Consider the following 24,277-nt stretch of genomic DNA (forward strand, 5'->3'; position numbering starts at 1 on the left):
GGACAAGAGACAGGAAGTGCTGAGTCGAGCAGTGGGGGAGCAAGGGTGGCTGAGGAGTTGTAGTGGAGAAGACGCGTGTCTGGGCTTGAGAGGGTGTTGAGCTGCTCCGCTCGCGAGCTGTGTGCTTCCGGTGTGCGTGTCTGCCGTGCCCCTGTACTGTGCCTGATTAACTAGCTGTTCTGTGCCCTTGAAAGTTGCTGTACTCTGTACTGTGTGAGGAACCTGTCATTAAACTAGAACTTAGTGTTGAACGTGTATCCTTTGTGCCCTGCCTCGTTCTCTCCTCCCCTCGGTGGATGGTGTGGGCCGCTGTGAGTGACTGGTGCCCGTGTGGTTGTTCTGACGGGGATCACGCCGCCTGCCTGCCCGTGGATGGTGTGTGGTAGGGGGGGTGGCGTAACATTTGGTGTCAAAGGAGTGGGATAAGTGAACAGTGAAGCGCGCCGAGTGTCATGGCGTCCCCCAGTGATCGCCGTGAGGGTGAGGAGACGGGCAAGGCCGAGGCTGACCCGGGTGAGGTGAAGCCGGGCCAGATGGAATTGTTCGCTGCCATGCTGGCCAGTATGAGGCAGGATTTAGGCTCAGAGGGCAGAACAGAGGGCAGACGAGAGGGCACGCGAGCAGGCTCAGAGGGCAGAAGAGAGGGCAGACGAGCAGGCCCGCCATCTTGCCGAGGTCCTCCAGAGCTGTTTCTCGTCGCTGAAGGTGGAAACCCAGCAGTACACCGACCAGGGCTGCGACAGCGCGAGGAGTGAACGGCTGGAGGAGGTGCGGACCCCGGAAGGCGAGGTCCGAGGCCTGAGGGAGGCGGAGAGGCAGCTGCGAGAGGTGGCACCGTCGCACGCGGAGGAAGAAGGCTCCGTTCTGGCAGGAAGCGCCGGGGCGGCGGTCCTGCAGGGGCCTATCTGGGGCCCCTGGCAAGGACTCCTGGAGCCTGGTAGCGTCGTGGCGGAACCAGTAGCTGCCGCAGGAGGTTGGGGAGCCCCCGCCTCGTTGCCTCCCTCACCCCCTTCCTCTCCTCCATGCCAGCTGGCTCGCAGGTCACGTAGTCCGCTCTCTCTCCCATGGCAGCAGCGAGAGGTGGCAACGTGGTGCGGGGAGGAACAAGAACGGTCACGTGTGCTGGCGGCGGGTGCACGGGTGGCGGACTGGCGGGCTCCGCGTGGGGTCCCTGGCAAGGGCCCCTGAAGCCCGGTGGCGTCGTGGCGGAGCCGGTGGAGGCTGCAGGAGGCTGGGGAGCCGTCGGGCCGCTCTTGGGTCCAGCTGGTGCTGGAGTCGGACCCATTAACCCTGCCTCGTTGCCTCTCTCACCGCCTCCTCTCCGCCATGCCGGCCGGCTTGCAGCCCACGTGGTCCGCCTGCCTCTCTGCGGCCCCTCCCCGCGCTCAGGGGAGGCAAGCGGGGCACGACGGGAAGTTGGCATGGGAGGCCCAGTTCAAGATGCCAGCTGCTGCCCAGGGCTGGAGCGAGGATGAGAAGGCGCTGCTGCTGACGACAGCGCTACGGGGCTCAGTGGACGAGCCCGGCCGCTTGGTGGGGAGCGCCGAGAGGACCTTGGGGCGGCCTGACATGCCGGCCGCTACACGACTCCAGGACGCGCCACAGAGGCTGTGTGGCGTCACGGGGCACTGCGTGCAGTCTGAGGGCCCAGTGGAGGCTCGTATCGGCGTAGGCAGCGCTGTGGAGCGCCGGCCGATGGACATCGCCGATCGAGACGAGCCGTGCGTGCTGGGCCTCGACTACCTGCCGCAGGGCGAGGCCTGTGCCGACCTTGGATGGGAGCTGGAGAGGCTGCGCGGACAGGCGCCTTTGCTCCCGAAGGTCGGCTGTGCAGAGGTAGTCGCGGCGGAGCGACTGCACCTTGCCCCGGGGACGGAGGCCAGGGTCCTGTGTTGCCGGTCGGACGCGATACCAGCGGAAGGCACGGTGGAGTCCACGGAGGAGCTGCCTGATGGTGTGGCAGCCGGACGGAGTCTCGAAGGAGCGGGGGAGGAGTCAGTCACGGTGCTGGTGGCTAACTCCTCCGACGAGGCTCGGAAAGTACCCGCTGGTGCCAAGCTGGGCACCTGTGAAGAGGTGGAACAACAAGAGGAAGCGTCGGGGAGCGCGGAGTCGGCCGCTGTGAGGCCGCTGCCCGACTTCCTGGAGGATTCGGCGCACCGGAGCGCCGCTCACCTGACGGAGGCGCAGACGAGGGTGCGCCACACCCTGGCTCGGTGCGCGGACGTGTTCAGCGGGGGTGGAGTGGACCTGCTGGGCTGCACGGGGTTGGTGAAGCACAACATCAGCACGGGAAATGGTGCACCAGCCCGCCCCGACGTGTCGTGCCGGCCAGGCGGGAGGAACTGCAGCGCGCCGTCAACGAGCTGGCGGCGCAGGGGGTGATGGAGCGGACAGACAGTCCGTGGCCCTCAACAGTCGTTCTGGATATGAAGAAGAACGGCACGCAGCACTTCTGTGCGGACTGCTGGGCGCTGAGGGACGAGACTGGCGAGGACTCTCACCCCCTGCCGTGGACCGACGACGCGCTGACGAGGGCCTTGGAGTTCGGGGCATTGACGACGATCAGCGGCCTAGCGGCGGCCGCCCCGCCCTGCCATGACCTCCGGGGCCGGATGGCGAAGGTGAAGATGAAGGCGAGCCCGGAGGGTCTCCGTGGCTCGTGCGGGGGCTGTGGCAAGAGGGGGCATAGGTGCAGTCGGTGCCTGGGGGAGCGAAGGACGCGTTCCCTCGACCGGCTGAGCCCCGACGCCCTCCAGCCGCGCTGTAAGGACTGTGGCCAGTCAGGCCACCGCTTGAGTGCCTGTCCCAGGCCCAGGGACGCGGCGCGGGCGGGAAGCGCGGACGGGCTGGAGAAGGGAGTCGACTTCCAGCCGTCTCCCGCCCTCGGGCCCCGCCTTGAGTAAGCTGCCGCCGCCCGACCAGCGTGTTGCCAGTGGGAGGCTTAGCGGTTGTAGCCACGACGCGTGACAGTGGACACCGGGGGCTGAGGAGTGCTCGGCGCGGCCTGACCCGGGGTAGTGTGTGCTGCTGGAGGGGCCAGTGGAGGCTCGTATCGGCGTAGGCAGCGCTGTGGAGCGCCGGCCGATGGATGTCGCCGATCGAGACGAGCCGTGCTTGCTGGGCCTCGACTACCTGACGCAGGCCAGTAAGGCTCGTGGTGGCCTCGGACGGGAGCTGGAGAGGGTGACCGGAATGGTGCCCTTTGCTTCCAGGAGGTTTTCGAGCATGGCTGCGTGGGGAGGTAGTCACGGCTGAGCGAGGGCACCTTGCCCCGAGGGTGAAGGCCAGGAGCCGGTGTCGACTGTCCCGAGCGTCACGTGGAGCGGATGGCGTGGAAGAGCCCACTGAGGACTGACGGCTGGTCGACGGCGTGGCTGACAGGCGGAGCCCCTTGGGGGCGCGAGAAGAGACTGTGGAGGACAGACTGATTTATGTGTATTGCATGTATTTTTCTGTGTTCAATGCTCGGCCGGGAGCTCAGGCTACCGGTGGATTTGGCCACGGGGCGGCCTCCCGACGTGAGCTTGCCCACCGTCACCTCTGGCTTCGCAGCGGCACTGCAGGAAAGCCTGGCTGAGGTGCACCGACTAGTGCGGGGCAAGCTCAAGGTGGCAGGCCAGGCCATGAAGGAGACATACTGCCGGCGCAAGAGGGATGTGAGCCCCAGCAGCAGCGAAGGGGACGTGTCTGAGGTCGACCAAGGGGCGAACGAGAACATGGGCGGTGCGGGCGAAGCGGCAGATGTCAGTGACGACCCTGAGCAAGTACCTGGGGCCGACGACGCGGCTCTGGGTGCCACCGTCTGCCTGCCGCCGCCCGCATCCCAGCGGCGCCCTCGGCGAGAGAGGCGTCGGCCGGGATGGTTAAAAGACTTTAGTGATGTCCCAGGGGACTGATTAGTTTGATTATTTCATGTGTTTTGTTGTTGAATGTTCGGGCAGCCGGGTCGACTGCCTTCTGAAGGGGGAGATAGTGTTACGAATGTGCTGTATGTGAATGATTGTATGTGTAATGTGATGAAATTGTAGCATGATGCAATGTTAGCTCAGCATGGTGCAACTCTACTTGTTGGGACAAGAGAGACAGAGGGGGCCCGGGGCCGCCGGGCCGCCGGGCAGGAAGTGCTGAGTCGAGCAGTTGGGAGCAAGGGTGGCTGAGGAGTTGTAGTGGAGAAGACGCGTGTCTGGGCTTGAGAGGGTGTTGAGCTGCTCCGCTCGCGAGCTGTGTGCTTCCGGTGTGCGTGTCTGCCGTGCCCCTGTACTGTGCCTGATTAACTAGCTGTTCTGTGCCCTTGAAAGTTGCTGTACTCTGTACTGTGTGAGGAACCTGTCATTAAACTAGAACTTAGTGTTGAACGTGTATCCTTTGTGCCCTGCCTCGTTCTCTCCTCCCCTCGGTGGATGGTGTGGGCCGCTGTGAGTGACTGGTGCCCGTGTGGTTGTTCTGACGGGGATCACGCCGCCTGCCTGCCCGTGGATGGTGTGTGGTAGGGGGGGTGGCGTAACAATATATATATATATATATATATATATATATATATATATATATATAGAGAGAGAGAGAGAGAGAGAGAGAGAGAGAGAGAGAGAGAGAGAGAGAGAGAGAGAGAGAGAGAGAGAGAATTGGAGATCGGGAGTGGGAAAAGAATAAAACGAAAGAGAAAGCGAAGGAACCACGTATACGTACAGCAGAGAGAAAGAGAGAGGAGTTTCCTGTAGTCCCCCCCCGCCTTGGCCTGGTGCCGGGGTGCACATGCGGGGCACACTCAGGTAGTGCCAACAAAGGTGGCGCAGGACACCTCAAAGGCTGTCGGATGCAAGAAGAATTACACGCTGCTTTCCTTCTGCTCTAAAATTATGTAAAATAAATCAAATATATAAAAACTTTTGATCATATTTTTTTTTTTAAAGTTTAGTAATAGTCTGCCCAGCAAGGTCTACAGCAATCTATACGTAAACTTAATTAATTTTCATGTTAAGGTCATATCTATTGATGCTAAGTAGTTACATGCTATTAATTACAATTATTTTGTTCCTATAAAGTGATGTTAGGTAGTGGTAAAAATGTTTGTGTTTGTGGTATAATGTTTTAGCCCCGCGCCCCCTCCCCCTCGACCCTCCTCCCTGTGTTTGTTTACCGCCATGAGGCTGGACGAGGCCGCTTCCTTCTCTTCTTCCTGCAGGAAGCGAAAGAGGGACTTCGAGGGACACGACAACAGAGCGGTAAGGAGTGGCGGAGCACACGGGGACCTCGAACTAACCCGGAGGTGCGGCAGGGAGGCGACACTGACGGCAGGAGGCGGCGAGGACAGGAGACGCCGCGCCGCCGCCGCACAAAGGACGCCCAGCGCATGGTGCCGCGGGGTCACCGGGGCCGCGGCCTGGACCTCGGGGCGGGCCCTGTGGGCTGCCTGCCGCCGGGGCGTGTCCGTGGGGCTGCCGTACAGCTGTGGTGGCGGTGTGGAAGGGTGTACGGGCACGGCAAGCCGCTTCCCGCCATGTTGCCTTGGCGGAGGTGCTGGGGCTCACAATGGGGCGGACAAAAGGACGCGTCTTAGCGCTCAGGGATTCCCACTGATTCCATCCCTAGTGTCTAGTGTTGAGTCTGGTGTGGCCTACCGGAGTCGGCAGGCTTCCATTATCTCACTGCCACACTAGTATTGTGCTCCTCAGCAGCCATGTGATTGCACCCCAGGCTGAACACAAAGGGGCGGGCAGCACACGCCTGCCCCATGCTCAGGGAAATAAACACATGTGCTTGACTGGCCTGCCTGAGACAATGACTTGTATTAATGGGTTAAGTGTGATGCTTCATTCAAATTTTGAAATTACTCGTTCTAGGTCTTCCGAAGCTGTCTTCCGCCATGACAAGCAAGACCATATATTATTCCGGAAGTGTGCCCATCACACTGCCAAGGATACCTTTGTACTATATGAAGTTCTATGTGTACACATAACAAAACTGAATTGCTTTGCCATCACAGATCACTCATTAACGATACTGATTTCTTATATTATGGTCTGGGGGGATACACCAAGAGATCTATATCTATCATTGCATTTTGAGGGTGGGGCACAGGTCAGGTAGGGTTAAGTCAAGTGAGTTAGGTCATCAGATTTGGTTGAGGATTTAGTTTATGAAAAATGTATGATAAACTTTGCGCTGCGCTGTTGGTTGTTCTCACTGGTGTTCAGGGGTTGGTGGCCGTACTTCTGGAATTTGACCAAAGCGTCACATTTAACCCATTAAAACAAGCCATTGTCTCAGGAAAGACAGTCAAGCACATGTGTTTATTTCCCTGAGCATGGGGCAGGTGTTCAGCCTGGGGTGCAATCACATGGCTCTTTGGGCATATATCTATAGTTACACTTGTGCATGTGTATAATAAACACTGTCACAGCATTGTTCAGCTACTGCTTAAGAACCAAAAAGTCAGGTAGGGTTAAGTCAAGTGAGTTAGGTCATCAGATTTGGTTGAGGATTTAGTTTATGAAAAATGTATGATAAACTTTGCGCTGCGTGGTTGGTTGTTCTTACCGGTGTTCAGGGGTTGGTGGCCATACTTATGGAATTTGACCAAAGCGTCACATTTAACCCATTAAAACAAGCCATTGTCTCAGGAAAGACAGTCAAGCACATGTGTTTATTTCCCTGAGCATGGGGCATGTGTTCAGCCTGGGGTGCAATCACATGGCTCTTTGGGCAGATATCTATAGTTACACTTGTGCATGTGTATAATAAACACTGTCACAGCATTGTTCAGCTACTGCTTAAGAACCAAAAATTATTTGAGATAATCGACTTGCCAATTGTTGAATCAATTTTTTTCAATGTTTAGTCCAAATATAGAAGCCATGTAAATTGATTTTTAAAGTTTCCCCTCTCCTCCATTTTGCATTTATAGAACCATCAATACAGAACTTCAAGTAGTACATAGAGCCTTTTCTTTTTCATGGCTCTTTTTAATGATCGTTTCCCCGCCACCCTGCCATTTCCCTGCTCTAAGTGTTTGTTTATTTTCAGAAGCGGCCGTTTGTACCGTCACATGCAGTGGTGGACGTGGATGTGCTACAGGCCAGGACTCAGCCTGGCCGCCTCTCCTCGTACCCTCACACTCAGGTGAGCATTTTCATCCCCAGGCCCTTTTGCCTGCCAGCCAGCTGTAATTTGCCATGCAGTATTTAGAGTAGTTAGTTGTAGTCTGTAAGGCAAACACAGCAGCAAACATCATTAGTAAATTGTTATAGTATTTTGTTTAAGTTGATAGGCCTTTGTTTAACAGTCATTTATGAGCGGTGAAATTTGTTTGGATCTAATTAGTAGAGGACAGATGTATGAATGGATAGTAGTATGCATTGCTTTGGGGTTATATATTTTTTTATTATGTTATGATTTTACAGTTTAGGGTACTGTATCTAATTGAGGTCTTCAACAGGTTCACATCAGGTATAGTTGTTGTTGTGCTGCTAATTTACATGACATTCAGTATCTATATAACTGCCAAGAGGAACCTGAAGGTCTTGTCTCTGTTAAAAGAAATAAATGATAAAATGTTCGCTCAACATCAAAACTTGAGCTATGCAGTGTCAGTGTGCCTGTGCATCAATGAACAAATACTCCTGCCTGATGACTAGGATGAGTGGCAATGCCTTGAAAACAACATTCCCACAGCTTTAGAGTATCCTATACAATACTACCTTTGCTGGGGCTGTGGTTCAGGGGAAATACTCTGTAAGGAGTTCCAAGGTAATCATTATGACTTAAGGGGGTAATGCCTCAGCCTCACTGAACCACTTACTGGCGCTGTCTTGCCAAGGGACGGGTGAGGCCGCAGCTGGGAAGTGACTCACAGTGACTGGTATAAGAATATCACTCATTCCCGTCCAGGAACGTTGGCATATGATAACCTGCAAGAATTGTTTGTTATTGAACAGCTCCCATTGTGAATGCAATAGGTTTTTTTTAACGTGAAGTAAAAGCCCTTTAACCCGGCAGCAGCGATTGGCCAAATTTGTGACTTTACCGTGTAGCGGTGACAGGCCAAATTTGTGCCATGACATAAACCCCCCAAAACAGATGATACATAAACTGATCACAAATGCTTCGATATATATTATGAAATGGTTTGTGTCAGTGATGATTTTTTCTCATTTTTCTCGCTTAGAGGGACCATTAAGAAACATGATCACTGCTGCTACTGGGTTAATCCAGTTTGCAGGGGACCAACATAGAGCAAGATTATTGGAAAAGCTGCACAACAATGTATACATGTAATAATTTTCTGTCATGGCCTCAAAGGTATCTTAAAGAGGAAGGAATGAGATGCTGAGAGAGTCTGACATAGCTGCTAATGGTGTTTTGTCCCCCCCCTCCAGGGTGTGAGTCGGCGGGTGAACCATGCTATGAGGTACCCCGTGAACTGTGACCCAGTGGACGGTGTATCGCCCAATGTTCACGCCATGCAGGTCTACCGCACGTCTTGCCCGCGGTGCTTGCAGGGGGAGCCGGTAAGGAGACCAGACAAGCCAAACAAAGCTCTTGGGCGGTAGTAGTTGTAGTAGTAGTAGTAGTAGTATGCATGCTCGAAAAGATATGCCGCTGGAATGTTGGGTTTACACGCTGAATGTCATATATATAAACTCACACACACTCATTAAGTCAAGTATATTGAGTTGTTTTATTAATGTTGCCCAAAATCATGTTACAGGCTCTAGTCTTGGCCCTTCACTTTCATCTTGCATTACATTACAAATCTCTCATCTAGATATTCTCCTTCCTGCCATTCCTTCAAAGGATTTTCAGTACAGTTTCTGCACTAAAATCCTTTCTCTACAGGGTCACTTTCAACACATCCTCGAGAAGTAGCTGCCCATCACGGACCGTCAGGATCACTAGTACCTGCACTAAGTTAAGACTGAGTTGAACTGATGGCTGCGGGGATGGCCAGCAGCTGCACCGGGGAAGGGCAGCGTGTTGGCAGCGGCAGCAGCGATTGTGAACTTTCAGCCGTGATGGAAAAGCTCTTCTTGTGAGGATGTCCTGCCGTGCTCCCTTCTCCATTCCATTGGCTTCATTTTCATTTCTCATCCAGAATGTACCAGTTCAAACATTTGTAAACATGCAGCTCCTCCAACAACCTCATGACTGCAGGGAAGCTGCTGTGCCCAGTCATAAGGATGGCTAGCGTGGCTGCATAGGGCAGTGAGGCAGGGCACTGTGTGTGTGTGCACGTGAGTGGGTGTGGGATGGTGAATACATGTACACATCCAGTAACAGGAGCAGCTACCATGGCGGTGATGCTCTCACATATTTTAAATTGGATGAATGGGATGCAACAGAACGCGGACGTCTTCATGTAACAAAACGTATAAGTCTTGCTTGGATGTGTGCATGTGTCCTTGCCACAGGTCTTTGCAGGAATGCATACAATAGTACATGCATAGCAGCTATGTAAGTGCAGAACCTACATGCCACCTTTCCCAAGCATGTCCAGAAACAATGTACAAATTAACAGGAAAAATTAATCACAGGTTTAGTCGTAGGCAGCACTCCTGGGAGGCGGTAGTTTTATACGTTTGACACTGCCCGACTTGTGTGGTCGGGCTCGCCAGTTAGTTACCTCAGCCCCACAGTGTTAGTACTTGGAATAGGTGAGCATGTGTTTCTTGATGCCTCTGAAGTACTAGAATGAGATGTACCCCTTCCTTCCTTCCTCCCTCCCTCCCTTGCCCCTAAACTCACTGGTTAGATTCTCTTAACTTCTCTCTACTTGATACTGCTGATTACATCAGGCAAAGTTCTTTCCTCTAACTTAAATAGCTTTGTGTATTGTGAAGCTTTTGTAGGTCAAGATTTTACATTTAGCAGTCTGTGTGTGTGTGTGTGTGTGTGTGTGTGTGTGTGTCAGAATCTGTTGGTCTCCGTCTATATCTTGTCAGTCTGTCTGTGATTTAGTGTGTATGTTTGTTGTTATGTATGTGTGTGTGTGTGTATATACTAAGGTTTCCTTGTATAACAAGGTCGCTAAATTAGTCAACAAAATACAAAACGATACAAATGTGCAAAAATTGGCAGAGGTATAGACTATAGGTGGGCGGGGGAGTATTTTGGGAGAAATAATTGGTCAGATCTAATTCAAAAGTTGTAAATTATTGGGTCTGTCTACTCCTAAAAGCTCCGTTACATGACAGTAAGGGATTCTCGGGTGTCACGAGTGAAAGGGAATTATCTAACAAGTCGTGAATGTTTACTTGTCCTCCATCTGCCTTTCCTGAGTTCTCTGTACTAGAAGATATTTATACTTAGGTCCATGTGTCTCTTTTGGACTATAAAGAGCAAAACTTAGCACTGTCCTTAATTTTCCTAATAATTTGCCTTAATGGTTGAATATGTATTAGTCTATGGTGGTGGTTTGCACTCTGTCAATCAGTGGTCACATTTTTCCTCATTTAGTTATTTTAGCAACATAAATAATGGACAAAGCAAAAATGATCGCCATTGTTTAGTCAAAATAAATGACAAAAGTACATGTGATCACTGATTTAGAATAAGAATATGGAGTTGAAATATGTCGGGTCAAGGGAAGAGTTGAATGATATGCATCTATAGATCTGTAATAGCACTACCATACACACACGCAAAAAATATTGATATACACCTATGTGACATTTTCTGGTGTAACTTTATTTTTAGCAATGGAATCCGGGTTTCCCATAGCATAGATCACAGGGCCTCACCAAAACTAACCCATCACTCCATCACTACTAACACAGCTGCAACCATTACCATACCACAGTTGCTCATCTTCCATTATTTCACAACTAATGAACTTGCAGGTTTCCCATAGCATAGGTCTTGGTGTCTAAACTCAATTCCAGACCTATCCATCATTACTAACAGCTCCTACCATTACCATATCACAGAGTTGCTTATCTCCCATTATTTCACAACTAATGGACTTAAGGTTTCCCATAGCATAGGTCTTGGTGCCTAAACTCAATTCCAGACCTATCCATCATTACTAACAGGATCTACCATTACCATATCACAGAGTTGCTCATCTTCCATTATTTCACAACTAATGAACTTAAGGTTTCCCATAGCATAGGTCTTGGTGCCTAAACTCAATTCCAGACCTATCCATCATTACTAACAGCATCTACGTTACCATATCACAGAGTTGCTTATCTTCCATTATTTCACAACTAATGGACTTACAGGTTTCCCATAGCATAGGTCTTGGTGCCTAAACTCAATTCCAGACCTATCCATCATTACTAACAGCGACTACCATTACCATATCACAGAGTTGCTTATCTTCCATTATTTCACAACTAATGAACTTACAGGTTTCCCATAGCATAGGTCTTGGTGCCTAAACTCATCTAATTCCAGTCCTATCCATTATTACTAACAGCGACTACCATTACCATATCACAGAGTTGCTTATCTCCCATTATTTCACAACTAATGGACTTACAGGTTTCCCATAGTCTTGGTGCGTAAACTCATCTAAATTCAGCCCTGTGCATCATTACAACACAGCTGGAACCTCCCCCACTCTCGCGGCCCCCTCCACACGGCTTTCTACTCAAGCTCATCCCTATGCTGTCCAAATCCCTTATGCAAGAGTTCACCAGCATCTTCACTCTTTCATCCCTCACGGTGGGAAGCTCTGGACCAATCTTCCTTCATCTGTATTTCCTCCTGCCTACGACTTGAACACTTTGAAGAGGACACCACCTGCCGAAACTGACCTCCCTTTTGGCCGTTCCCAACTTTTTTTTTTTTATAGGAGCGGTGATTTGCGAGCTTTTTTTTTTATTATTGTTTTACTTTTTTTTCCAGCTGTTTCCTTTACCGTAAAAAAAAAGATTACCACATAAGAGTTGCGCGTATCTTCCATTATTTCACAACCCTTTGCCAGCGCCACAGGACGTAATTAGTATTATTCCTGTGCGTGTGGGGGGCAGGGGGGGGGGGCCAGGGGGGGGCGGTCATATGACGTGTGAGAAAGTGAAGTTGTGAGTTGACTGCCCGCTCTGATAATGATCCCGAGAAACTGGTATTCCCTTCAATTCCTTATCTTCCCTTTCACTGAGATTGCGTCCCTCACACACCCTAGCAACCGTTCCCATCTACAGCATCACGTTAAAGCTCAAAGAAATGTCCATCAAGAAGTGAAATACCTCGAATAGCTAAGCGAAAAGAGATGAAACACACGGCTTGACACAGTTACCGATAAGAAAATTCATCTTGACCGCCATTATCTGCATGCTACTGATTATAAGGGAAGAGCTGTACCCATAGACCGTGCATGCCATAGTATAGTTTATCGTTTAAGAAGGCCATTGCATGAGTAGGTACAGTGGTTCAGGTATTAATAAAGGTCTGTAATGCGTCAGTGGTTACCGAGAGCAAACTTCATCTTTACCGCCATTATTTTGCATGTCATGGATCGTAATGGGACAGCTGAGCCTATGGACCGTGCTTACCATAGTGTATTTTATCGTTTAAGAAGGCCATTGCATGAGTATATATGGGGGGTCAGGTATTAATAAGGGTCTGTAATGGGTGAATGGTTACCGATAGCACACCATCTTTACCGCCATTATTCTGCATGTCATGGATCGCAGTGGGACCGCTTATCATATAGGAAGTAGTTGTTATAGTCTATTTTATCGTTCAGGAAGAGCATTGCATGAGTAGGTCCAAGGGTTTGGGTGTAATTAAAGGTCTGTAATGGGTGAGTGGTGGCGAGCAGCCTTGACCCCCCCGCGGGAGTGTTGTGGCTGGTCAGCTGATGCCACAACAGCTGAGCATCGCCACCGGGCTATCGATTTTGTCACCTTCCTCACCCCCGGCCCTGCAACATGAGGTTTTTACGTATGATTAATAAAAATGGCGTAAATAATGAAGGGGTTTGCATGGCCGGGCCTCGGGGCGCCGGCTGGCCAGGGTGAGGAAGGAAGGTAAATCTGCTACGATCACGGCAGCCTCGCGCTCCGCCCCTCGCAGTACAGTCTTCACCGTTTTTGTCGGCGTATTTTTATGTACACGGAAGACATTTCCATGACATAATTCGTCGAATAGTAATGCTAGAATTTATAAAGACGTGTCTGGGAGTGCAGCGAGGGTAAAGTGTTCATGTTGAGTGTGCAGGTCCAGCATCGTCTGCAGGTTCTGCGCATATTCGATATTGTTGGAACGCGGCCGGAGGAGTAGCGACCGTGGGGGAGGAGAGGCAGACGTGAGGCTCCGCGCCGCCCAGCCCCCGACACTGTACATACTGCTTCATGAAAACACAAGGCCATACATGGGGGATTTTAAATACAGCAACGCGTCGTCCGTAAGCTCCATAAGCACGGAAACTTACGTCATAAACACGTCCACTGCGAGTGTGTTCTACTCCAGTGCAACAGACGGGGGCAGCAGCTCCAGCAGCAGCATGCAGGAGGACTGTCTGGCGGAGCAGGGCGGGGGCGTGAAGCCCGGGGGCCTGGCCGCCGGCGGGGCGGAGGGGCCCGAGGACCAGCAGCACCAGCACCAGCACCACCAGCAGCAGCAGCACACCAATGGCGACGACGACACCAAAACAGGTGTGAAGGGGGAGGCGGCGGTGCCTCCGGTGGGGGGCAATGCGCCCGGCACAGTGCCCGGCCCTCTGGGGTCAGGGAACAACCCCGGCCCCTCGGTGCTGGGCCCGTCAGGCTCCGGGGGAGTGCCCTCCGCCGCCGCGGCCGCCGCCGCAGCGGCAGCAGCGGCGGCAGCAGCTGCTGCGGCCGCAGGAGGGTCAGGGGTGGTGGGAGGACCCGGGGGCGGGGGCGGCTTGGTGGAGCCCGCGGCCCTGCCGGCTTCGCTGGCCTCCTCGGTGGCCTCCCTGTGGTCTCCTCCGTCCGTGGAAGAGTCACTCCTGCACTCCGGGATGCCTACCATCAACGGCTCCCTGTCATTCCACGGCCTGGGCCCGAACACCCCGGGGGGCCCCTGCTCCGGAGGTCCGTCCCCACTGTTTAGCGCCACCCTGGGGCCACAGCTGGGTCTGGGACCCGGTGGGCCGCAGAACCCCCCCCAGCGCAGGAACATGCAGCAAGGAGCACCCAGCTTCCCTGGTCAGGCGCGCCCCCAGTCCATGGGCCCCGGGCCAGGCCCTCAGGCACCCTTTCTGCCCAATAAGTACTCTTCGTCCTGGTCCTCCGGCCTAGGCTCCCAGGGTAGTGCATGGTCCCCGGGACCATCCCCCCAGGGTAATTCCCCTGGGGGCCCGGGAGGAGGGCCAGGAGGGGCTCCTGGGGCAGCTCCAGGGGCTCCATCGCTGCCCTGGTCCACGCGGGGCCGGGGCGGCATGAACCCCCTGGGGCACAACCTCGGGGGCATGTCGTCGGTGCCCCGCAAGAACACCAACCTGGCCAACAGTTCCTCCATGGTGATGAACAAGTTCCGGCGCTCCACCAGCTACCCCGGCAAGGGCCCCTTCCCCCAGCCCCCGGCCTTTGAGATTACCGGGGTGGACGACGGAGGCTTCCCCCGCGACCTGCTCCAGTTCCCGGTAAGTCATCCAGATCTTGTGACCCTTGACCCTTCTTGTAGCCTCGTGTCCCTACATCACCTCCTCGCTCTGTAGGGGCCCTCTCCGTAGGCTTCTGCCCCCTCTCCTCCCCTCCCCTCTATAGGAGTGTTCTTCACCCATCACCACCCTCCCTGCCACACCATCAAGTCTCCTCCCCTGTTCTGTCGTGACGTTCTGGTTGATAACATTTGTACCATTGCATTGCATGTATCACGGTTGAATCAGATGGCGTAATATCTTGCAACATTCTCTAGATCTTTGCCATAGAATATATATTTAAGAAACTTACACTAGTGATGTATTATATAGATATATGAAGTTGTATATTGCAGTACAAAAAATAGGGCTCATCTTTTTGCCCTAAGGCACTGGAGTACTTATTGCAGTCTGAGATCATTGGGGAAAAAGACGTGGAATTATTGGGGTAAAAAGATGTTTCATGTTCATTGGGGTTAAGACATAATGGTCATTAGGGTTATAAGGCATTTTTTGTACATTGAGGTAAAAAGAGGTGCCACACAAAACATGTTCATTGGGGAGCACTTCATTTTACCAAGTCTGCAAGCTCAGGATATGCTCATGATGCCTTATTTCATATCTGCTCTTACTCAGCTGGTCTTGAAGGTTGTGGATGTTCCTTGCTCATATTTTCTCCTCCTCAGCAATTTCTGTACCTGCTCACTCTGTCTGCTCTTGCCTAGTTTGTCCTGAAGCTCTCACATGTTCGTTACTCTCATCATTTCTTAATCCAGACAGTTTCTATACCTGCTCTTTCTATATCTGGTCTTACTTTGTCTATCTTGAAGCTTGTGGATGTTCGCTGCTCATGTTATTTCATCCTCCAGACAGTTTCTATATTTGCTCATTCTACAGTTGCTCGTGGATGTTTGCTGCTCATGTTATTTCATCCTCCAGACAGTTTTTATATCTGCTCATTTTATAGTTGCTCGTGAATGTTCGATGCTCATGTTATTTCATCCTCCAGATAGTTTTTATATCTGCTCATTTTATAGTTGCTCGTGGATGTTCCTCGCTCATAATATCTCTTCCTGTGTACAATTTCAGGTGTTAACTCCTTCATGCCCAGATCTTGACTTGGCTACATAGTCGGTTGTTCTTAGCCATTAATGATGAAATAGAACCAAATGTACCAAAGAAGCTAATGGGTGAGGATACTAAACAGGTCAAATCTAATAAATTTTGCTTCTGTTCATGAAAATCGTCTATTGGTTGCTAAATTGCAATGGAAATTACGTTATGGGGTTCAAGAGGTTAATACTTACGCTGGGGAGATTAAACTACTCTATAACTCAATGAGCTTTCTACTCTTTACAATTTTTATTTTTTTTTGCTCATTGCCTTTTTATTTTTTATCATTATGAGTTTTTTTTTGTCTAGATACTGCAGCTCTATATTGGTGTAGAATTGATTGATTTTCTCTTATCTATGTGAATTTAATGGTATTTTACAGGACAATCAGTACATATTTGCTTAGTTAGATATGCAATGACACTATTTATTACTTTTCTTCCTGTTGCCTTTCCGATATCTGAATGCTGTGACAAGTAATGATTAGTCTCTGTCTGGTGTGTGTAGGTGGTGTGGATACACATATGTGAGGTCAGTCATAAAGTGTAGTCTCAGCTTAACAAGTCACGCATTTTGTTGAAGATTATTTTGTATTGCTGTATATTGTCTCAAGCAATTGTACCTGTTTGGGTGAAATTTACTTGTATCAGTCTTAAGAAATTAGTAAATCAGTCATTAGGTGTATATGCTTGGGGGTGCATCTAAGAAAACTTACCAGCAAACTAATTTTTGTCTTAAGTGATTTTGCATTGAACTCTGATTGATATGATTACAGAACACCTTTGCTGCTTTATACTGGGGAAGCAAAATTGAAATATCATGAAAAAAAAAAAAAAAAAAAAGGTACTGTTTGAATTTCTATTGAACCCCATGATTAACGTTTATGTAGTAGGAACACATTTGCAGCTTCATAATGGGTTATCAAAACGAAGATTACAAGCAAAAAAATGTCAGGTTTGCAAGAATACCATAAATTCACTAATTGATCGTAAGCTTTGGGGGTGACGTCTGGTTGCGGTGATAAGATTAAGGTCCTGATCTCTTTATCAAATCAGGGGCAATGTTGAGCTCCTATGCTGCCGAGAGGAACCCAAGGCAAGTGCACTGATGGGATATGAGAACTTGAGTGCTCGGTGAATGATCAAAAAGTTCCTCATGAGCTTTTTACTGTAACTTTTAGACTTAGTTGGAATGAGATAGAACAGGGAAGAAGGAGAGAGTGGTGGATGTGATTTTTTGGAGTGTGAGAACTTGTATATGTTTAATGATCAAGTACGGTACTCCTTATAAGCCTCTTTTTCTATAGCTTTTTGACTTACGTAATTTGAATCAGACAGAACAGGGAAGGAGAAAGAGTAGTGGATGTGATTTTTTGGAGTGTGAGAACTTGAGTATATAGTTAATGATCAGGAACGGTACTCCTCATTAGCCTATTTATTTTAGCTTTTTGACTTAATTTGAATGAGATAGAAAAAGGAAGGAGAGAGTAGTGGATGTGATATTTGGGTGTGTAAGAACTTGAGTATTCAGTAAATGATAAAATATTCCTAATCAGCAGTCTTCTCTATCTTTTTTGGGTTAACTTAAATAAAACACAACAGAAGGATAGAGTGGAAGTGAATTTAACCCGGTAGCTGCGGGGATCATGTTTCTTAAAGGCCCCTCTAAGTGAGAAAAATGAGAAAAAATCATCACTCACACAAACCATTTCATAATTTATATCAATGCATTTGTGGTCAGTTTATGCATCATCTATTTTTTGGGGTTTATATCACGGCAAAAATTTGGCCCGTCGCTGGTACATGGTAAAGTCACAAATTTGGCCCGTCGCTGGTACTGGGTTGAGGAGTGTGCGAATCGATATGTTTAGGTATTTGTGAACTGTTCCTCATCATTTATTTATTTGCAGCTTAGAGAGAGAAGAAGGGAAGGAGGGATAGATTGAGGAGGAGGAAGGGAGAACGAGGAGAAAAAGTGACGAGGGAGGAAGTGTGAGCTAAGAGGAGGAAGAGCATAAGGAGGGAAGGAGAGGGGAAGCAGGGAGAAAAAGAAAGGGAGAGAGGGATGCATAGCTAAGGGTAAGGAAGGGACAGAGGGAGGGAAGGAGAGGGGAAAACAGGGAGAAAAAAAGATGAGGGATGGAAACAGGGAGTATAGGAGAAGGGAAGGAGGGGGTAAGAGAGAGAGAGAGAGAGAGAGAGAGGAGGAGAGTATAGTCGAAGTGATTTTGAGAAGTGTGCAGAATTCTTTGCCACTAAGAATGAGAGAGACAACTGCAAGGAGAGGAGCATAGGAGAAGGGAGGAAGGGGGTAAGAAAGAGAGAGAGGAGAAGGAGGGAAGGAGGAGAGTCTAGTGGAAGTGATTTTGAGAAGTGCGCAGAATTCTTTGTGACTAATAATGAGAGAGACAGCTGCAGGGAAAGGAGCATAGAGAAGGGAGGGAGGGGGTAAGAAAGAGAAGAGAGAGAGAAGGAGAGTATAGTGGAAGTAGTTTCAAGAAATGTGTGGAATTCTTTGCCAATAAGAATGAGAGGGACAGCTGTGAAATAGTAGAAGAGTTAAGTATATAGTGGATGTGATTTATGACTTCTGAGGTGTGCAAGATTATGTGGCTAGGTGTTTCAGGTGCTCCTCATCAGTTATTTTTTTGTGGCTTGATTGGAATGAGACAAAACATGGAGGGAAGAGAGCATAGTGGGTGTTTACTAGACGATGGTTCAAAATTATGTAGTTATGGTGCGTTATGTCTTTGTGGCTTTATCAGAATGAGAGAGAACATGGAGGGAAGAGAGCATAGTGGGTGTGGTTCACTAGACGAACGTTCAAAATTTTGTAGTTATGGTGCGTTATGTCTTTGTGGTTTAATCAGAATGAGATAGAACGTGGAAGGAAGAGAGTATACTGGATGGGACTTGCTAGACGAACGTTCAAAATTATGTAGTTATGGTGCGTTATTTCTTTGTGGTTTAATCGGATTGAGACAGAAGATGGGGCGAAGAGATTATACTGGATGGGACTTGCTAGACGAACATGGGAAATTCTGTAGTTACTGTACGTTATATCTTTGTGGGTTAACCGGAATAAGACAAAACATGGAAGGAGAGAAAGCATAGTGGATGTGATTTACTCGGAGAATGTGGAAAATTATGTCATTAGGTATTTTGTATGGGTATATTACATAGAGAGAGTGCTGCTAAAAAGCCTCTGAGAATTATTTGCTAAGAGAGAGTTTCTGATCAAAGACTACATTGCACACAGTTACTGGTGATGTTAAGTATACCAAGCAAAATTTGTCTGTTTTCTTTTTCTCGGATGGTCCGTACTATTTACCATCTGGGCATTTGAGAGGAAAACACTAACAAATTTTGCATATTACACTTAACCCCTTGGATGAGGATTTCCTACAAGAAGACATCACCAAGCTATAGGAGTGGAACAAAAAGTGTCTGCTACAATACACTGAAGAAAAATGTAAAGTCATGCACCTTGGGGAGGGGAAATCCAGCATACCAATACCACATGGGAAACACTACTATCCACCACAGAGGCAGAGAAAGACCTGGGAGTATACATCACCAGGGGTACCAGTGAAGGCGAAATCCGTGCCAATCGCAGCGGACGGGTTATCATGGCCAGCGATCTCGCGTGGTGCAATCCTGGATGAAAGACTTTGTAAACTGAATAGAAATTAATACTGGGGATGCACGACCACTGTAAATGTAATAAAAGAAACTGTGTTGTGAAAAATGAGAAGAATCAATCCTGGAACACTTGTCTTATCGTGTCAGATGATGAAATATGGAAGAGGCAGAGAGAGAGAGAGAGAGAGAGAGAGAGAGACCAAAGAGGAGAAACTAAGATAAAAAAAATAAAAGGAAGGAGAAAAAAAGCAAAGAAAATAAGAAAAAGGAATGCAGTAGAAATGAATGGAATAAAAGGGATGAAATAAGTAAAAAAAAAAAGGACCAGAGTGGCGTAATAGTCTCGATACTGCCTCTAGATGCCATGACACTGATAGGGACATCTTTCCATTGAGTGTTATGAGGATTTGAGACACAAGAACACACTGCCTAAACTACTACCCGAGCCTTGATACAGTGGTTGGCGTGTCAATACGTTCGATACTGCCTCTAATAGCAGTGTTCAAATTAGGGTGTGTTAGGGATATCACATGACCCAGAGTTCAAGGAAAATGACGCCAATGAAGGTTGTCGATATCCGTCACGTTACCCGAGGCAAAGTACGGAATCTTTTAGTGGGAAACTCGGCAATTTTGCAGGGTTTTCCGTATCCATCGTGTTATCCGAGGCAAAGTACGTAATCTTTTAGTGGGAAACTCTAATAATTTTTAATGGTTGTGCATATCCATCACACTATCCAAAGCAAAGTACGTAATCTTTTAGTGGGAAACTCAGTAATTTTTGAAGTTTGTCCATATCCATCGCGTTATCCGAATTAAAACATGTAACCTTTTAGTAGGAAACTCAGTAATTTTTCTATCAGGCGTTCTTATGCAATTACTACCAACTCCCTCACTCCTCCCCTTCCATGAATGTATAAACGTAACAAGCGGAACAAATCACAGTTAATACGAAAAAACGAAAGATAGATACTCACAAACGCACACACACTCGCAAACGTATAGATGCATAACTCATCGCTTTATGTAAATGATATGCCCATAATTAGCAGGCTACTAAAGTGTTCCCCATTCAGGACTTCATCAGCCTTAACCCGTCCGCTGCGATTGGCACGGATTTGGCCTTCACTGGTAGCCTTGTAACATACACTCCCATGATTTTCTCTGCCTCTGTGGTGGATAGTGAAGTGTTTCCCATGTGGTACTGGTATACTGGATATCCCTTCACTGGTAGCCTGGTAACATACACTCCCAGGTCTTTCTCTGCCTCTGTGGTGGATAGTGGAGTGTTTCCCATGTGGTACTGGTATACTGGATATCCCTTCACTGGTAGCCTGGTAACATACACTCCCAGGTCTTTCTCTGCCTCTGTGGTGGATAGTGGAGTGTTTCCCATGTGGTACTGGTATGCTGGATATCCCTTCACTGGTAGCCTGGTAACATACACTCCCAGGTCTTTCTCTGCCTCTGTGGTGGATAGTGGAGTGTTTCCCATGTGGTACTGGTATACTGGATATCCCTTCACTGGTAGCCTGGTAACATACACTCCCAGGTCTTTCTCTGCCTCTGTGGTGGATAGTGGAGTGTTTCCCATGTGGTACTGGTATGCTGGATATCCCTTCACTGGTAGCCTGGTAACATACACTCCCAGGTCTTTCTCTGCCTCTGTGGTGGATAGTGGAGTGTTTCCCATGTGGTACTGGTATGCTGGATATCCCTTCACTGGTAGCCTGGTAACATACACTCCCAGGTCTTTCTCTGCCTCTGTGGTGGATAGTGGAGTGTTTCCCATGTGGTACTGGTATGCTGGATATCCCTTCACTGGTAGCCTGGTAACATACACTCCCAGGTCTTTCTCTGCCTCTGTGGTGGATAGTGGAGTGTTTCCCATGTGGTACTGGTATGCTGGATATCCCTTCACTGGTAGCCTGGTAACATACACTCCCAGGTCTTTCTCTGCCTCTGTGGTGGATAGTGGAGTGTTTCCCATGTGGTACTGGTATGCTGGATATCCCTTCACTGGTAGCCTGGTAACATACACTCCCAGGTCTTTCTCTGCCTCTGTGGTGGATAGTGGAGTGTTTCCCATGTGGTACTGGTATGCTGGATATCCCTTCACTGGTAGCCTGGTAACATACACTCCCAGGTCTTTCTCTGCCTCTGTGGTGGATAGTGGAGTGTTTCCCATGTGGTACTGGTATGCTGGATATCCCTTCACTGGTAGCCTGGTAACATACACTCCCAGGTCTTTCTCTGCCTCTGTGGTGGATAGTGGAGTGTTTCCCATGTGGTACTGGTATGCTGGATATCCCTTCACTGGTAGCCTGGTAACATACACTCCCAGGTCTTTCTCTGCCTCTGTGGTGGATAGTGGAGTGTTTCCCATGTGGTACTGGTATGCTGGATATCCCTTCACTGGTAGCCTGGTAACATACACTCCCAGGTCTTTCTCTGCCTCTGTGGTGGATAGTGGAGTGTTTCCCATGTGGTACTGGTATGCTGGATATCCCTTCACTGGTAGCCTGGTAACATACACTCCCAGGTCTTTCTCTGCCTCTGTGGTGGATAGTGGAGTGTTTCCCATGTGGTACTGGTATGCTGGATATCCCTTCACTGGTAGCCTGGTAACATACACTCCCAGGTCTTTCTCTGCCTCTGTGGTGGATAGTGGAGTGTTTCCCATGTGGTACTGGTATGCTGGATATCCCTTCACTGGTAGCCTGGTAACATACACTCCCAGGTCTTTCTCTGCCTCTGTGGTGGATAGTGGAGTGTTTCCCATGTGGTACTGGTATGCTGGATATCCCCTCCCAACTTTATATTTTCTTCATTGAATTGTAGCAGCCACTTTTTGCTCCATTCCTGTAGCTTGGTGATGTCTCTTGTAGGAAGTCCACAGTCAGGGGGTTAACTTAGCATGTGGTATTGACCGATATCCCTCGTGACCCAATTTTTTGACCCCCCTCCCATTCCTATAGTATCAGAGGAACACATCTTTGAGTGACACGTATAGAGTTTGATAGCACGTCAGGTATTCGGAGTCAGGTGTGGTCGTTAACCTTATGCGTCTGGGGCTGTGATAGTGCTGGTAATAATATATGCTAGTCTGTAATCAGCCATTTATTTCTGCTGATGGTGTGATAGTCTTTGGTTCACCCCAGAGAGAGAGAGAGAGAGAGAGAGTACTATTATCATTATTATTATTATTATTATTTTTTATTGAGGTTTATGAAAGGACATTAAGGGAAAATATGAATAACTGATATAGACCCAACCAGAGTCCCTTAGATAAGCAGACAGAGAGTAAGATAGAAAGAATGAGAGGAAGGAAAGAAAAAATGAGGAAAAAAGAAAAAGAATTGAAAAATGGAAGAAAAAGTAATAAGGAATCAAGAGAGAGAGAGAGAGAGAGAGAGAAGAAAAAGCAAAGAAAATAAGAAAAAAGAAATGAACGGAAAAAAGGAAGAAAAAAAAAAAAAAGGGACCAGAGAGAGAGAGAGAGAGAGAGAGAGAGAGAGAAGACATGAATCACTCCTGTTTACCTGGGAAGCATGATCATTGTAAACAGAAGTGAGTAGTGTTTCGTATTGTCATTCCTTTGCAATGAGTTTATATTTTTTTTTTATCTTTTATTATTTTGGTATTTCCTGAAAGCTTTGCCTCCTTTGATATACATAAAAAAATAAAACCAGGGTATTCATCTTCTTCTTCTTTTTCTTTTCTTTTTCTTCTTCCTCTTCTTATTTTTCTTCTTCTTTTTCTTATTTTTCTTCTTATTTTTCTTCTTCTTCTTATTATTATTTTTCTTCATCTTTTTCTTCTTTTCCTTCTTCTTCTTCTTCTTCTTCTTCTTCTTCTTCATTTACAGTCTGTCTCCATCCATTCTTGGGGTCGGACTTACGATGATCCTCCTCCATCTTGCTCGATCCAGTGTTAATCCTTCCTCTATTTCTAACACGTTTTTACTGCATCATATCTTCAATTCAGCATCACTTGCATTGCGTCATCACAACCTCTGAGGAAATACAATATAGCGAGCGTTCAACGAGATTACCATTTTTCACTCATTTACATTTTTGCGTCAATTCTACCATTTTCTTCAAGAGGTGTGACATTCGATAACATTTCTCATCTTTTTTGTTTTAGCGGTAGTTTTGTTGCCTCGGTTTCTCTCCCTGACAGACATCCCCAACCGTTTATAAGGTTTTCGGATCGTCTCCTAGCTGGGTTGACATTTCCCCCAAAGAGCGGCTTTTCCGATACCCTACACCCCTGTCCACCCAGCAGTGAATAGGTACCAGGTATTAATCGGGGGTTGTGTCCCGTCTCCTGGGGTCTGTTCCCTTTCCCTATAATTCCTTCCCCTTCTGTCTCTCCGGCATATGACCACAGATGTTGCGCTGATTAAATGAAGCTTTTCCCCCGAAGAGGCTGGGTTCGCTCTTGCATTATTATGTCCAGGGTCGGTAATTTAATCTGAAGTGCATTTCTCTTAATCCGTCGGTCTTTAGCCTTGAATCAGTGTCAGTTGCAGAGGTGAGATGGATTTAGTAGATAATATGCAAGGCTGATCATTGAGAAAAGGCAAAAATAGACTTGTTCTACTGTTTTGGCAAATAACGTAAAGGGCGGAACATTGTAAAAGGAGATCAACTTGTCTTCTGTTCTGGCAAATAATGGATGTGGCCAAACGCTAGGAAAATGAGACAAATATAACGTTTTTTTACATCTGTCTCGGTAATTCATTTTCACATCACAGCTCGTCTTCACTCGTGGCACTTTTTTATATTTTTTACAGCTAAGGAGACATTTCAAGGGCGTAAAAAAAAAAAAAAAAAAAAAAAAAAAAAAAGCCCCACAAACACTGCTCCCAAACAGAGGTCAAAGGAGTGTCCAAAACGAGAACTGACCTAACTCCTGTAATAAATAAGGTCCTGCTGTAGAACGCCTTGCCGTCAGCTTCTAACAGTTATCAA

The 24,277-nt window shown here is 48.3% G+C and overlaps 3 protein-coding genes across 14 annotated transcripts in view; 2 read left to right on the forward strand and 1 right to left on the reverse strand.

Moving 5' to 3' along the window:
- LOC127008317 (uncharacterized) overlaps nt 1-10,347 on the forward strand; it is an 11,672-nt gene extending 1,325 nt beyond the window's left edge. Inside the window, exons 2-5 of one of the 2 annotated variants that reach the window (XM_050880201.1) lie at nt 5,186-5,225; nt 7,027-7,122; nt 8,379-8,510; nt 8,839-10,347. In XM_050880201.1, coding sequence (XP_050736158.1) covers nt 5,186-5,225; nt 7,027-7,122; nt 8,379-8,510; nt 8,839-8,868 — 298 coding nt within the window. In that variant the 3' untranslated portion in view covers nt 8,869-10,347. Of the gene's footprint in view, nt 1-5,081; nt 5,226-7,026; nt 7,123-8,378; nt 8,511-8,838 lie in introns of those variants that run through there. The other variant, XM_050880202.1, reaches the window with a different exon arrangement.
- Nucleotides 1-22,748, reverse strand: part of LOC127008315 (uncharacterized) — a 26,993-nt gene extending 4,245 nt beyond the window's left edge. For 2 of the 4 annotated variants that reach the window (XM_050880198.1, XM_050880197.1), the window contains exon 1: nt 19,147-22,748. In XM_050880198.1, coding sequence (XP_050736155.1) covers nt 20,374-22,083 — 1,710 coding nt within the window. In that variant the 5' untranslated portion in view covers nt 22,084-22,748 and the 3' untranslated portion in view covers nt 19,147-20,373. Of the gene's footprint in view, nt 1-4,689; nt 4,810-5,263; nt 5,283-19,146 lie in introns of those variants that run through there. The other 2 variants (XR_007761023.1, XR_007761024.1) reach the window with 2 other exon arrangements.
- Nucleotides 13,194-24,277, forward strand: part of LOC127008314 (cytoplasmic polyadenylation element-binding protein 2-like) — a 104,692-nt gene continuing 93,608 nt past the window's right edge. For 4 of the 8 annotated variants that reach the window (XM_050880191.1, XM_050880194.1, XM_050880195.1 and 1 more), the window contains exon 1: nt 13,197-14,551. In XM_050880191.1, coding sequence (XP_050736148.1) covers nt 13,319-14,551 — 1,233 coding nt within the window. In that variant the 5' untranslated portion in view covers nt 13,197-13,318. Of the gene's footprint in view, nt 14,552-24,277 lie in introns of all 8 variants that reach the window. The other 4 variants (XM_050880189.1, XM_050880190.1, XM_050880192.1 and 1 more) reach the window with 2 other exon arrangements.

This window comes from Eriocheir sinensis, chromosome 37 (genome assembly GCF_024679095.1).
Source record: "Eriocheir sinensis breed Jianghai 21 chromosome 37, ASM2467909v1, whole genome shotgun sequence".
Taxonomy (NCBI): domain Eukaryota; kingdom Metazoa; phylum Arthropoda; class Malacostraca; order Decapoda; family Varunidae; genus Eriocheir; species Eriocheir sinensis.